Genomic DNA, 16,461 nt, shown 5'->3' with positions numbered 1-16,461 from the left:
CATCAAAATTAAACGAAATAAACATTTGAAATATATGAGTTTGTATGTAATGTATGAATATAATATACAAGTTTCACTTTTTAAATGGAATTACTGAAATCAATCTACTTTTTCATGATATTCTAATTTTATGACCAGCACCTGTATGTTCTTAATCCGTCAAATAAACGACGCACGGTAACGCTATAGCTAACTGGGACAGGAAGTGATCGAGCTAATTCATTCGTTCGTTTCTCAACTCAGGTGACATAAAACATTATGACAGACGGGAGCTGGCACTTTTGACTGCTTTCCTCAGGTGTTATCCACGAAGGAATAATCTGAAAGTTTACAACCAATCAGAGCGATTCCTCAGCTTCAGCCCGGTGTGAGAACAGAAGCTCCAGGAAGTTCAACACAGGACTTTGTTTCTGCCTGTTTAAGAACTGGATTCATTTAGACCCATTCTGATGATCACTCTTTGACAATAAACTGGTAACCAGTAGATCGATTTGAAAAATTCAAATGTTGGATTTGTCTTTAATAGATCTATCTCATGGGATCAAAACATGTTGTGTTTGATGAGGTTATAAAAATCAGGTGGCCTTGCAACTACAACTGCTCATCTTTGTAGGCCAAACCCAGCATTCAGGCTGTCATTCAGCCACAAATAAAACCCCAATCAGCTCAGGTCAAGTTCAAATCCGTACCACGTGTTATGACTAATATTGGAGAAAAATCAGAAAGTTTGTGTGGTCTGCTTTTCTTCCTCTCGCACTCACAAACATGCACAAACACAAACATGCAGTCCCACGTATGCTGCCATGTGTGTGACACTTGCCCTGTGCGCCGCCTGTTCCTGATTTCCCCCCGTGCGGGGAGCCCCACCCGCCTTGTGTGGGCTCCAGTGAAAATGCGCGCCAGTAAACAGGTAAGTCAGACGCTTCTCTGCGCTCTCGGGTGGAACGCACACCCAACGCTGGTGCTGTCAGGTCTGAAGGATCCGCTCGCCGTCCGCCGCAGCTCCGTGGGACTCTCCCAACTCTCTCTAAACTGTGTGTTCAGTGACATCGGAGCTCCTTAGTCCTTAAAAGGACTAAAGTCCAAGCAGTCCCTGAGGGAATGCATATCGCCCGCAGCCTTTCATCCCAGAGTTTTCAACTGAGATCATCTTGTAGATAAATGATGGAGTCAAAATAACATTATGTACGACCTCAAGCTGATGTTGCGTGACCTCATGTGAGTTGTTAGCGCTTAAGTACGTGTTGCTGACAACTACCGCACCAAACTTTAGCTCAGTGTCTTTCAAATGGAGTTGTAGCCATCACACTCAAGGATCACCACCTAGCGGCTCAGGAGACACTTTTCTAACACGGTGAACTGAACGCACAGACCCAGGCGGTGAAGTCTGCTCAAATAAGATCCTGTAACTGCACAGGCTGCGAAGGCTGTCAAAAACTCACAAAGCTCCAGCTGAGGGCTGACTGTACAAGGCTCTGCACACCCCTCGGGGCACGAGGGGGAAACTTTACAGGAAACTACACTGTCGTAGTGTCAGGTGGCACGTAAACTCATTTTAAGGTTGCCCGGGGGCCAAGGGGTGTCAGGAAAACCCTGCCGACTTTCAGCTCGACTGGCTCAAATCGGCCCATCTAACACTCACAAATCTGACTTTTTTTTAGCTTCGCGAGTGACTAACACAGAAGAACTTGTGGTAATGTGGACACGCTGTAGCTAAGCAGCTAATTCATAATGGTGACAGCCTGTTATTCTTTTTGCCGAGGAAGTTTTTACCGAGTAAAAAATGTTTAAAACTAAAGTCAGGGGAAGCGCAAGAAAAAAAAAAAAGACTGTTTGCGTGAAATCAGATCCGGACGAGAAAACTGCAATTACCGCACCATTAAAGGATGCATTTTGTGATTTAGCCAGCTCTGGAAGGGATTATAAAGACCTCACCACACCCTACACCATCATCAGAAGCTGGAAGGATCATGCAATGAGTCAGCACCAAGCTGCGGTGTGGCACACTCATTTCAGCGTACCCGCTCCTTTATCGCCCTTTCAGTATTTGCTACAGGCCACTTTAAGAAATAAAACAAAACAAAACAGCGCCGCGGCTGAACTTATGGGGTTTAATCACTTTGCGAGGCACCGCTGCGACCCAGGATCAGCTGATGTGTTTGTTTCGTATCCAAGGCGCTGAGGGGGAAAAAAAAATCCTCAAAACAAGCAACTCTGCCAGTCTGGTAACAATTCATGGCGTATTAAATCTCCTGCTCTCTGCTTAGGAAATCCAAGCAGCCTAAAAAGCTCCACTTGTTTTGTTTGTGATGACGTCCAGTCGAGCTCCAGTTCTTCTTATTACCTTGCAAAAAGAATGAAGACCTGGAGCCGAGCTGATAAAAACAACAACAGCACAATAAACAAAACGGGTCAAATATGGAACTGAGGCGGGACAGCTTCCTTTTAAAATGAGTTTGTTTACGTTCTGTTCAGATGAAACTGTTGCCTCTGGAAGCAGGATAGAGTTCTGCCCTCATCTTCCTCATCGTATTTCTTCATCTCGGATGCTGGGAATCAGCAGCGGGTCTGTGGTTATCATATTACCGTCACAACAACATTACTCAGTCTCTGTGCTCTGCGCGATAAATGACATTTATATTACGTTTCGGATCGCTCCACAGAGGCCAGAGAAACCAGGCTGTGAGCGATCAATATCTTACCTGTTGTGGATGGTACTTTGAACGTCCAAAAAAGGACGGTGAGTCCAAGCGAGGTCGAGACTAAAGCGGACGGCTGTTGTCTTGAAACAACCCCACTCTCAAAATGTCACAGCTGTTCGTGCGACTGCTGCTTCGTAAGCTTTTATATTTGCATCAAAGTTGTTCTAGAAGAGGTTTTATGAGCTGTGTCAAAAGTGCAAAATAGGTCAACGATGGCGCCGACAATGAAAGAGTTCCTTCGGGTCGAGAAGTCGGACATTTTTGATCCACCGTCGTGCATTTACGCTCAGATTTCCCGTGTAAAGTCTGCAGACAAAAGTGTTTTGCTTACACTGAATACTCCAGAAGTAAACGCCGTCAAACTGCACCTTCTGATATAGTTCAGGATACCCTGCTTTAGGTTTGATTTCATAGTTTGCAACGAGCGCCTTTAAGCTTTGTTTCTCCAAACCGAGGTTGTACAAAAGAGCTATCTATAACGGGCAACATATTAATTGTTCGCAACCTTTCCCCTGGACCCCGCTTTAAAAGAAGATCTAAACGGAAACGACCCATTTTACCCCGTCCTAAAATCAGATAATCACAGATAATCACACCCCCAGCCAGGACTTCAGACACTGTACTTTCCTTTACTTCATATCAGAAATGCTCACATGAGGACTTGGGGAGGGGGAAGCTTGTGAAGCTCATCTCAGGCAAGCACAAAGTCATTACGTAACTCCGGCTGTAAAACACCAGCATGGTATTCCTCCATAGCTGATGAGGGTAGCTCAATGCTTCAATAACTTATATAAAAAAGTGACTTTTAATTTGCAGTTTATGTAACAGTCTATCTTATCTGTCCCTTAATGGGAAACCAGATCAACACAAGCGTCTTTAGATCCATTAGATTGCCGTTTCCCCCTGTGTTAGAATAACCCACCCTGCTCCACACAGACACATGCAACCCCATCACACCCTGGCCATCCTCACCTGAATCATGGTCACGACATGGCAGGGGTTCAGCAGATAGATCACCGTCTTGGTGGCGAACTTGAACCCGACCTCCACGCCGAAAGTCATGCAGAGCGCAACCAGCAACAGGTTCTTGCCCAGGCTGTCCTCCTTGGTCCTCGCGCCGTCCCGTCCGGCCGCCCTGAACTCCCTCGACACGTTGATGTGCCGAAGCGCCACGCCGATCTCCACCAGGAAGACGAGGACGATGAGCAGCGTCTCCGCGAGCCGCTGCTGGGGCCCGATGAAGGCTGCGCACTCGGGCCCCCCGTTGCCCTCGAACTTGGGGTCCACCCCGCCGTAGATCCAGTCCAGCAGGCTGTATATGTTGTACCGGGACATGTTCCTCTTCTCTTGTTGGAAAAGATACGAGCAGGACGGAATGTATGACGTCACACTGACCTCTTGGCGAAACATGAACAGCAGGATTTCCGTGTCTTCGTTCACTCCGCGGGGGTTGACAGAGCTGGCATGTACCCGTCAGCTGAACGCGGTTCGGTTAGCCGGTAACCGCTGGACTGCCTCGCGCAGCCGGGGGAGGAACTCCAGCTAGCGACGGAAGGAAGCTGTTGTCAAGACTACCCGCGGCTGGTGTTCAGTGGGCAGCGGCGAACCTCTTTACGGCCCTCCGCTGGACACCAAGCAGGCTAACGTGGACCTCGGGATCATTTCAAGCCTACGAGGCTCCCGGGCGTATAAATGCATAGAGTAATCATGCCTAGACGGAGGTTGATTTCGTATGAGTTACATTAGCCCGACAATATGCAGGCAGCTAGCTTAGCTTTCGTAGCCCGACTGAGCCGAAACGGCGCTGCTTGCTTTGGTTTTGAAACCCTGACTTTAGCCTTGCAGGCTGCTTTGAAATCATAGTCAAATTTAAAAGTCTGTTGTTAGTGTTCACAGCTGCTGTTAGTGGCGTTTTTGGCTGTACAGGTTAATAATTGTCAAGATTAATAATTGCATACTTTAACCACGTTTTTGGGTTTAAAACAGCCTGCGAGAACAATCTGAGGGCACAAAGTGACCATGTTACCCCACCCATGTGATGGTACGTTCACGGACAATACGGAAACTTTGCTTTTCCTTTATTTTTAAACATTCTTTTATTTTTTTTATTTTAATGCCAAAGATTACAAATGTTGACTAGTGATATTTATATTCTGTACTAACATTGCTGCAGATTTTTTCAAATGAATTAAATTTACTTTATTCCCACTCAGTGTGAGAAAAATATATAAACCCAAATAAAAATTATTTTAATGCTTTTGATTAAGTATGAGGCATATTTAATAAAATTTGATTGAGAGTTTTTAGGAAATCAAATATTAAAAAGGTAATAAAGAAGAATATAGAAGAAATAGCAAGGGCACTCTCACTGCTTCCAAGAGGTTTAGGATAGTGGGAGGCCGACAATAACAAGACATTCTCATCAGATTTTAACCTGGTAACTCTAAAACATTTGTGAATGAATGAATTCCACCCATAATCTCAGAATCATTCATTTTGGCAACAGTGACAGTGATGACACAGTTTTGATGCTGACAAAATGAATTAAAATTTTTCATTTAACTGCTCCTACAAAAAAGTTACCTGTAAGTTTTTTTTTTCAAGCACTTGCTATAGTTAAAATACAAAACCTTTTAACTTTTGGGAAAAATAAGTAAAAGTTTTATTTCGTAATCCCTGTGGAATTTGAACTTTGTTCATATTATTGTAACAACATGTTTTTGTTATACATGATGACTTAAACTGTTTTAAATCATGCATAATTTTGTTTTGTTAACGGAAAATGAATCACTATCCGTACCCGCTAACCTTAAGCAAGCTATTCTTTGTAAACATTTCTTCCAGATGAGCAATATGTTATGGCAGTGGGAAACATTTCGACCTTTTGTATGGACTACTAATGGACCCACGACTCACTCACCTCTTTATTCTTTTCAGCTGAAATTCAAACAAAATAGCCATCGTCATGTCATCCTGACTGCTGACTAAAAAGGGTTGAGAGTCACAAAATAGACGAAGATTGCACAATCTGGATTAAAGTAGGGCTTTTTGAAACTTAGTATTGAAGTGAAATTAAAAAATATGAACATATTTATACGTTTTCATCGCAGCACAGATTAAAATTTGCCAATGTCTTTGGAATGCACTCCAAGAAAACAAATATTTCTGAAGCACCCAGGAGGGGATGCAGAAGGGCACCAGGGTACAAAAACAAGTGAAAAAGCTTTTGAACATCTCTCCCAAAAGGCCTGCTTTGGTTGGCCGGTGCTTGGATTTTAAAATAACCTCAAGCTGACACCATTCCTTCAAAAGAGGAGCGCGATGCGTTGCGCAGGCCCTGTTTGAGGGCAGGAACAGGATTCAGAGTGTGAATAAACTAGGCTGAACTTCGAAAACTGTGGTTCAAAACTGTGAGAGGTTTGTACGCTGCGTTAAGGTTCGACTTGTCGTGGAGTCACTTCTAGTCCCCCCAAGGTCGCCGAGTGAATGAGAAAAGTTTACCAGCGAGAGATGTTTCGTTTCATTTCATAATTCAGTGAGCGTGCTCAGTCGGGCCTCGAGAGAAGGAGCTAAAACAATGTGGCTGTACGCACGAGTGGAACGGGAACAACAGGACCTGCCTGACAGCACAGGTTTGAGGAAAGTAATGTTCCTTCCTCCTCTGAGAGAAACCATCCTTTTAGCTTCATATACAAAATGAATATGACTTTTCTTATATTTCAACAAGATCTACTACTTAATATTTGATACGACAGGTTTCTGTGTTTGGTCATGATGGGAATTTCAGAATCTAAAACTAAATTTATGATCTTGATTTTTGCTGAGATGCTTTTGTGGATCTTGAGAAGACTTGTGATCATGTCTCCTGGGACATTTTGTGGGAGGTGCAGCAGAAGTATGGGGTGTCGGGGTCATGTTGAAGGGCCGCCCAGTCCCTGTATGACCAAAGCGAGAGCCGTGTCCGCATCCTCGGCACATAATTGAGCTCGTTCAACCTGTGAAGAAGACTGAAAACCTTGGAGGGCTCGGCTTTGCTTTCTGCAGCTGATGTGGTTTTGTCGGAGACTTCGAGCCATGACCTTCAGCTTGCCCTGGAGCCGTTCTCAGTCGAGTGTGAGAGTCGGCTCCTCTGAGTCTGAGGCCGTAGTTCTTGACCAGAAAAAGATGGAGCAACAAATCGGAGCTGCAGCCGTAACAATGAGGCTGTCGCTTCAAATTTCCGTGGTAAAGGAGCTGAGTAAAAAGGTGAAGCTCAGCTACAGTCATGAGATGTGGATTATAACCCAAACAACAAGATCCTGGATGCAAGCGGAGGAAGTTGGTTTCCTCCAGGGTGGTCGGGCTCAGCTTTAGAGATAAGGTGAGGATCTCCGTCATTAGGGGGGACTTGGAGTAGAACCACTGCTCCTCTAATTCTCTAGACACGTCCCACTGGGAGGAGACCCCATGGCAGAACTCGCCAAACCAATTATGTATCCTCTCTCTGACCTGGGAGCGCCTTGGGATCCTCCAGGAGGAGCCGGAGAGTTGCCAAGGAGACGGATATGTGGGTTTCACTCCTGGACCAGTTGCCTTCATGACTCAACCACAGATAAAGGAAGAAAATGGACAGATGATGGCTGGATGGGTGGAACTATGACCCTCAGTGAATCTGCATGGACGATCGTTCACATGTTTGTTTTACTTTATTTATTAAATACATTTCTGAATAAATGATTACTCCATAAATTTTGACAGATTTAGCCATGAGGGCTAAGTACATCTGCAGCTCCTGGCAGGCTGAAAGTAAAACCCAGACAATTTGGAACTAAAATGAAATGAAATACATAACAGGTAAAAGCTAACAACACACATGAGCTAATAAGATCATAACAGTGACATTTAAAATACAAATACAGTAAAAAAAAAAAGGTTAACAGCGACAGGACGGATGTTCCTATGAGGTGCATCAAGCCTGCAGTCGTGATGAACAGACTTTTAGTACGAATCTCTCAGGAAAGTAAGATGAGTCCCATTTTTTAAAAACAGTTATACAATATGGCTTCTCAGTTACACAGGGAAATAAGTCAGACTCGTGTTACAAGTTCAAAAATCCGGCACTCACGTCAGGATGTGTAGAAGAGCAGAACGAGGACTAGGGATCAGTTCGTCCCGCTAATCCTGAGAAACAAAGAATAAGTTTCTCTCCAGGCCTGACAGGAACAACTTAGGGAAATCAAGACCTCCGTGGTCTCGTTGAAAGAGGCCAATTAGCTGAAATCTGTGGAGGAGAAAGAAAAAGAACAGCCGTACAGGGGGCACAACTCAAAAGAAATCATTTTCTGAAGGTTTTTAGTTCAAGTGCATCATTTGTCAGACAGCAGAAAGTTGCCGTCTACTGAGAAATACGAATGCAATATTTATGGTTGAGAGCTCTTTGATACAAAAAAAAAGGAGAGAAAATCTTCAAAAATTTATTTAGCTATGCCAAAAACAGATCATTCTTCTCGATCATTACCTCAGTGTCTGTTATGAGGGCCGTAATAACATTTGGGTTGGGTTTCTGATTATTGATTGATTTTCTGTCCACACTAAAGGCAAAGAGCAGCTTTATTAAAGCCCACAGAGAGCTGCGCCTCGGTTTAAGCTCTGATCAGCCCCTAGAAAATCAGGACTTTAATCTGGTTTCCTTCTTCAGCTGTAAAAATGAAACAGCCACATGTTTAGACATCAACATGTCAATATCTGAAGTATTCTCACCTAGAGCGAGAGCGAGAGAGAGAGATGCACAAAATTCTTCATCACACATTCCTGCTCTCTGCACTGCAGGTTTTCATCTGTGGCAGAACCTAAGACCCCCCCCCCAAAAAAAAATATTCTCATTATTATCCATTTAAAACCAATTAAAGAGCTTTAAAAAATAGCCACCATTTGAAAGTACAGTCATTGCCACCAGGGGGCGATGTTACCATTTCCTCTTCCTGTGTGGACTTGACTTTATTCCACTCAAGGATTCTGAAGCTGCAAATCTTCATCTTCTGAAATGCTGAAAAGTTGCTTTTACTAAATAAAAAAAAACTTCTTAAATGGCGCCTTGTCAATAACGCAGCTCTGACAATGTTTAGGGATCACAGATTATATTAAAATTAATGCAATTCAGTGTACTCTAACGTAATTTGTTTCATTTAATTTACCCATTCTTCTTTCTCAGGTTCTTTTTATTATGCTATTTTTGTATTGACCGGTATAGCTGTGGCATAATGTGCACTTTTAATGAGTTATATTTATTGATTTACTCCTGCATGGGAGGTGCAGAAATACATCTGGGCTGAAAAACAGGATCATATATAAAAACCAAACATGTGCATGCTGGCAGCCGCTCTGCTGATGACGAAAAGAGCTGGTTCGCCACCTCAGATCTGGACGGGTCGGGCCCGAGGCGAGGCTGTTTATGGACAACAAATAAAGTATTTTGTGGGTTTGGGTTTATGTTTGTCAGAATGAAAATCGATTAACTCCTTGAGGGGCGTCGGCGGCTGTGCTCTGATAGGCCGGCTTGTCTCTTCGTCGCCGAAGCAGGATTCAGTCGAGGATATTAATCTAAACATCAGTCATGCATGGGGAACACCCCGCGGGGGAGAAGAAGCCCGCTCGTCCGTGTGTCTCCTGAGGGAGGTGCGAAGCTTTAAAGGGAGGAGAGGAGCTGAACAGGGCGCAGTGTGACGGGATGTCCTCCCAGGAGACGCGATGTGGGCTGACTGCAGGTTCCGCAGACGATAAAGCTCCAAAAAAAGGAAGAGGTTGGCACAATCGGATGTGAAATCTGAACACGGCCTAGTGAGCCAGGGATCGCAGTCCAGACGGTGACCCAAAAAGGACAACATGCGTCTCTGTGTGGGAGGAGAGGGACGCTGTGTTGCCTGAGTCACAATGTAATGGAATTCATCTCATCATGAGCTAATACTCGGGACATTCTAATAAGCCACATAAATAACATCCAATAACGCAGTTTAATTCAGAACCAGTCCATTATTTATGCCTTCCAACATGCCGTCTTTCATTTTCTCTGAGCATTATCAGAAACTATCCTCCGCCTTCTTGTTTGAGCTGATCATTCCGGGGTTATCGTGATAAAACCAAAGTGCTGCTCTCGGGTTGATCTCTCCTAGAGCCTTCCCCATCCTGACTGATGGCTCTGAGCTGTCCACTCCACAGCTAATCGAATGTCCCAACACTGGTACAGAAACATGTCAACAGCCAATCCTGTTCCCGCTCATCGAAGCTGTAACCCAGGCTGAAAATTACAGGAGGGATAGAAACTGAAACACCTGGAGATGAGGTGGGGTCGGTTCCATATTCAGCTTTACTGCTAAAGGAGAGAGTCAGCGGCACTCAAGTGATTGCCGAGAGAATAATTCAAATCTATTTGATCAACAATTAATATGTTACCCCTTGAACGACTTCAGTTTGGAGAAATGGAGTTTAATCCTGTTTGGACTGACAAACTAATTGTTCATCTGAGCAAGGCCAAGATAACTCCAGAATTTCACAGCGGTTCATTCGAACGTGAGTTTATAAACTTTTACACCACCTCCAGTTTGTGTGTCTGTTTAGTTTTAGGGAAGGAACCGTTTTCACTCCCTGCAGCTAGCTGCAGCACTTCTAACAGGGTTATCATGATATCTCTGTTGTACAAACTGTGTAATACAGAACTGATGGTAGTGCAACGTTTCATAAAACTGCATCTACGTGAACCAGTAAAACATTTTTGCCATCGGAGTTGTTTTAGGACGGCACCAGTCCAGTAACTCATCAGTCTGGTCAGAAATAAACTCTATTTTTCCAAAAGAAGGTCAAATAAATCGATATCTACAACAAGTGACATATTAAAGGTCTAGTATAGTCAGTTTTGAAGTGATGTTCTGTCAAGTAGTTATCAATAATTAGCACCTTATTAAATGTGACATCAGTCATAGAAAACAGAGGAGTGGAAAAGAGGCAAAAGTCCTCATCCAGGCTAGGCTAATGGCTAACCAATGTATGTGACTATAGGTAGACTGTTACATGTCCATGGTGATGAGGCTGTGAATGGATGAGTGTGGCTAGTCAGTCCAACTCCCAGTGGATTGACATGTACACAGCTCAACAACACACACAATCGTGAATGACAAGGATGGCGTTCGGTTGGGAAAACAGCGACAAACTAAACAATCAGTGCTGTGAAAAAAGTGCAGAGGCTTGATATGAGCTAACGTAGTGTTCTTTCGCTGTGGTGTGATGTTTCTGAGAAAGAGTTGCCTGAAAATGGATAAAAACAAACTGGCTAACCTTTATCCTAGCCTGGACAAAGACTCTTTCTCTGTACGCTGTGCTCTATGACTGATGTCACAGCTGATAAGGTACTAACTACTGATAACAATTTGACAAAACATCACTTAAAAAAATGACCAGACTATCTTTTTAACTGTTCATGATATTGCCACAAAACCCCACTTCCCCAAAAAATCCAAATTGTCCCTTCAGTGAAATGCAACCGGGTAAAATCCCAGTGTCCAATCTTCATGGTTGCCCTCTGGTTCTTTGGGTACGGCTTTCTGTAGCAATGAAACATGGGTTTACACGAAGGACAGAGGGTCAGCGAATGTGCAGCTTTCCTCCAAGTTTTCTTCAGGTCATAATATATTTATTTCCAACCCCATTTGTTAGGTGGCCATGTTCTAAAGCTGTCGGGACGTTGTTTGTCCTCGCCGCAGCAACAGAGCCATCAGAACTCAAAGGCAGACGAGCACATGGGAATATTTAGAGCAGTCAGCCTTTAAAAAAATTTTTTTTTGCAGGTTCGAGGAAATTTTCAGGGACTCTGAGGTAATTCTTCCCAGAGTTGATGAAATGACAAAGCATCAGTGTAGTCATATAAACACAGGCACAGCATCGAAAAACAATCAGCGCAGTTGCTTGCTTACATAAGGCTTTTTTAATATCCTATCGGACAGTGTGAAATGAGACATGACACTCGCAGTCATCATAATATCACAGCTCATTTAACGCATGGACATCATGGACATCCCATATTGCTCTTGGTGTAATGATTCGAGTTGAATGAAGTCCAAAATATTAGAGCCATTGGGATTCATCTTTTCATTTAAGTGTCAAGCATTTATCACAAGATACACACACACACAGAGGGAATTACACGATCGCCAGCGTTTTACTGTGGTGGTCAATAATAATAAAAAATTGCCACAAATACAGCTGAGGTTTGGTTCCTTCAGCTGTAGGCGTACATTACTGTTTGCCCATTTAATCCAATCAGAAACCAGCTCTGATGTGTTTGGGATTACTGTCCCGTTGGAACATCCAATTGTATTCAAGTTTGCAGCATCTAGTTGTTGATTTAAAGTTAAATTGAAAAATTTGGAGGTAGTCCTCCTTCATTATTACTGCTTGATGCTACTACTATCCTTCATGACGGCTGCTACAGTGTTCTTAAGTTTGAAAGCCTCACCTTGACTCCTTCAAACATACCTCTTGTCATTGTGGCCAAATAACTCAATCTTTGTTTTGGCTGGCCATAAAGATCGTCTCCAGAAGGCATTTGGTTTGTCCATCAAGCTTAAGGCACCCTCACAGTCCATGACAACGTAAAACTGATGTCTCAGCAGTTTCCAGTTCATAGCAGGCTTGATAGGTCCTGGGTTTTTCCATTTCATCTGAGAGTGACAGTTTGGGTCTTCCTCCTCACCTCGACAAAGAGGTGACACATCTGCATAACTTGTGCTTTTGTAAATTTGTTTGTACTGATTATCTTAAAATATGAAGTTGCTCAGAAACAGACCCAAAAGACTTTCCCAACGTGTGTAAATCTGCAACTCACCTTTTCAGATTTTTTCCAGGATTTGAGTTGTTTGAGTTATTTTCTGAGTTTATTTTGGAACAAGCTTCTTGCTTCTTGTTTACCCTTGCTAAGGTTAATAAGTTCTTTAGTTTTGCTCCCTGTGCCCTCTGTGTCTTCTGTCATTATTCACCTGTCCTCTGTTCAGTACCTGTCAGACTCATCTGCACCTGTCCCTTGTTTGTATCAGTCACCTGTGTCCATTTACCAATCACGCTCACGCCATATAACCTGGTTCGCAGCTTCTGTTTCTCACTGATTCATTGTTGCATAATTGCACTGTCTGGTTTCCCCTCATGTCAGCCTCCTTGAGTTCGTCCTTGCAAAGTAAATTTTGTCAATTAGTTTCTGCTGCCTGGACAACCTTTGTTATTTTGTGTGATAAATCAGTTTTGTTTCAAGCTCTTGTGTCTGTCTGCCTTTTGGGTTCGACCTACTCACCCTATTCTGACAATCTTAGCTCTTTTGAATTTTCCCATTGGTCTGATTATTGGTCAATTAATAAGTGTTGCTAAACAAAACTTTTTTTTTTGATGATGGCGAGGAGAATCTACCAGCAGCAGTCAATCAAGATCACCAACAAGAAGCTAACAGGCCTTGGCCATGTCAAGTTAAAAGTCCTCCTAGAACCTTGAGCACCACTTATTAAAATATTTAGCTGAATGTATGTATAATTTGACCCTGTGTGAATTAGAGAAAATCCACAATATATTTAAACCTACGAGGAAACACAAGGGGTGTCAGGACTATAAATTCGCTCCTGACTATTTCATTAAATATTTCACAGAGTGTACATATATATATATATATATATATATATATATATATATATATATATATATATATTTTTTTTTTACTGAATGTTTTCTCAAGGAGCGGTTGCTACTTTGCCTCCAAACACAAAGCAAAACCTGCAACACTTCTGTCAGTACAGCAGAAAGCAAGACACAAAATGAGGCAAATACCTGCATCTTTCCCACTTGTGCTCTAAACAAGCAGGCTAATGAACAACAAACCTGACCTGACAAACCCTGCAGGCACAAACTTTGCCTGCAGGGTTACAGTACCTGAACTAAGAGCTGAAAAAGCAGCGTGCACACGGGGTACACCGCTGTGCTCTTCTTTAAAAACTGACAAACTGAGCCGGGGTTCGGTAAATATTGGAAAATAAGTGACACGACACAGGCTCAACAAATGTATCCAGTTTCACTGGTGTCAGTGACAGTCATTTCTTCATACAAAACAACAACAACAAAAAAGAAACAAGTGCTACCCCGCTGCACATTTGAAACAGATAATTTCGATGTCAAAGCAGCAGAAATAATACCTGCAATCACCTTTTTTTTGCTTTATATTGAAAGTATTCCTACTCAAACGACGACCAGAAGGATAATGCGTGCTCTGCTAATATAATATGAAGTCTTAACGGGGCTTTTTTTTGCTGTGGACACCAGCGAGCTACAGGAGTCTGGAACAATTGCAAAAACCTAATCTGAGCGGTCGAATCTAAGCTGACCTCGTGTTCTCTGAATGTGGTGAGTTGAAGACGATACTGAAAAGAAACTACCCCAAATCTTCGAATCTGGCAAGGCGGTGCACTCGCTTCTAACTATTCGAGATAATCACGCTGCCTCAACATGTGTGTCAGGAAGATCCGCGTAAGGAAAAAAAAAAGAAAAAGGTCAAAGTTTTTAGAAGTTGAACTGCGGCGAGAGATAGACTCATTAAATGTCAGTCTGCATTGATGCAATACCTGCAGTGTCTTATTCACCCCCCCGCATGCATCTCCGTCTCACAGTCAACAGACGAGCTTGACAACTTTTGTCTCATTAAAAGATTTTGACTTGCAGAAGTTAGTCTCCTCACAGAGTGCATTTGCTACTGTCATAGATTATGGACAGGAGCCGTTCGCTTTAAGTCATTCAGACTTTTTATTTTAGACCTTTTTCTAAGCTTACCAAGCTTCAGCTTAGAAGTAAAAGGTATGGGATGAAGGGTTTGTTACTGTTGGCCATGTTGTCTGCACTATGACATGAACTACACGTCAGCTTGAATTGCTTATTGGATCTGAGACTCACACCTGAGTTATACCCAATGAAGCTGACCTTTTGCAGATCTTTTGTTTGAAATCCGTGTCCTCACGTACACACGACTGTGGCTTTCATCCATGCGCCCCAAAAAAGAAATGATTAGACAATAATTTAACAGTAAAACATCATTACTAGTGGTAACTGTTTTCCAAGATAAATGGATGATTGCGCTGTAATCACAAGGGAATTAGATAATTACTCCCATGTTACACGGGGTAATTAATTTAATGTTAGGATCATTAATGGCTTCCAAAACTGTTTCTGGCGTGGGTTCAGATAAATGTTTTGCGGGGAAACTACTCGGAGCAAGTGCAAAGTTTCCAAAAACAGCTCTTTTGTAGAAAATAAATGAAAGTAATTGAGCTCACAATGACCAGATTGCGTCATCCATCTCTTTCAGTGGTGTCACAAAGTCATTAGTAAAACGTGAGCTTTTCCTCACATGACAAGGCATTTAGAAAGCAGCCAGTTTGATCTGTCCATCCATCTGTCTGTCCCTTAAAGTAAACAGGTTGCGCACATTTGGAGGTAAGCAGAAGCCAAAAATGCAGACTACAGCCAGGCAGGTACGCTTCAAGGATCTGTTAACTAAACACAAGACAAGCTGGCGTGCAGAAGCACCATAATCCATCTTGGTGGGTCCCCGTGCTCGCTTGATCAATATCGCTCACACATATTTTACAAACCCATTTCATTCCAGGCTTTTTGAAGACCCCACCCTACAGTGCGCCCTGGGTAAGCGGTACTGCTACAAGGAGGTTTCAAGGAGCCAAAGTCCCCACCTGGCTGCCTGCGAGATCCACAGCTGGCTAGGCTGCCAAATCTGGTCCTCCTCATCTCCTCACTGGAGCCGAGGAGGACCAAAAAAAATGCAGACAGCATACAGGTTTACTTCACAGATGTATTAACAAAACAAAACAAAACAAAAAAACCACCAAATGAACCAGTAGGTAGAACCAAACACGAACCCCCCCCCCAAAAAACAGGACTGACAAAGAGGAAAGAACATGGATTTAACTGATGACACAAGACTAAATGCTGCTTATACTCGGAGTGGAGACTGGGTAGAGACAACATCTGGACGGATGAACAAAATGAATAACAGGTGCGTGAGACAGAGCAGGGACAAGAGCTAGTAACACAAAACTGCTAAGAACTGCCAGATCAGACTAGTAACAGAAAGCACGGATACGAAGAACTTAAAACACATCAAAAAACAAGGAACAAAGGGAACCCCAAAGAGGCTAAATTAATTACAGGAACCAAACACAACCGTAGCCCCCAAACCAGGATACAGGGTTGCAAACTATTGAGTAGACCATGGTGGGAAAAAAATCTAGATTTATTCTGACTTTTAACAGCGCGACTGTCAAAATTACACCCTATTATCAATTTATTGCATTGTAGCACTATGGGATATTATTTACGCTGCTGCAGTAATGGTAGCTGCATTGTTGGTTTTATATAAAAGCTATTAGATCATGTGTCATATTTTAAAATATTCTTTTAATAAAACAGACCCTTTTCACACCTCTGCGTTCTTCCACAGAGGATTGTCAACAACATTCAAAGATCACAGCTGCAGTATAAATGAACTGCTAAATAAAAAAAACCCACCTACTCTATGTCTTTCTCTCCACTCGTCTCTGACATCCACAGAAATAGGACGTAAAGAGGCACAAGCAATACAATGAGAAGACGGGGAGGAAAAACAGGTTGTGGCCGACACTTGGAGTCTGTTGAACAAGGCTGTGGTCGTCTGAAAGAGGAAGTTGTTCCAAGCCTCCACCTGGGATTA

The 16,461-nt window shown here is 42.9% G+C and overlaps 1 protein-coding gene across 1 annotated transcript in view; it reads right to left on the bottom strand.

The window, feature by feature from the left end:
• The window catches only part of LOC108233793 (transmembrane protein 164), a 21,782-nt gene extending 17,292 nt beyond the window's left edge, over positions 1-4,490 (bottom strand). Inside the window, exon 1 of the mRNA XM_017412479.3 lies at positions 3,675-4,490. Within this exon, the coding sequence (XP_017267968.1) occupies positions 3,675-4,112 (438 nt within the window). The 5' untranslated portion in view covers positions 4,113-4,490. The remainder of the gene's footprint in view (positions 1-3,674) is intronic.
• Between the last annotated feature and the right edge of the window lie 11,971 nt (positions 4,491-16,461).

The sequence above is a fragment of the Kryptolebias marmoratus genome, linkage group LG13 (genome assembly GCF_001649575.2).
Source record: "Kryptolebias marmoratus isolate JLee-2015 linkage group LG13, ASM164957v2, whole genome shotgun sequence".
In the NCBI taxonomy this organism is placed as follows: Eukaryota; Metazoa; Chordata; class Actinopteri; order Cyprinodontiformes; family Rivulidae; genus Kryptolebias; species Kryptolebias marmoratus.
Note: the sequence above shows the minus strand (reverse complement) of the source record. Positions and strands in the feature narration are given on the sequence as shown.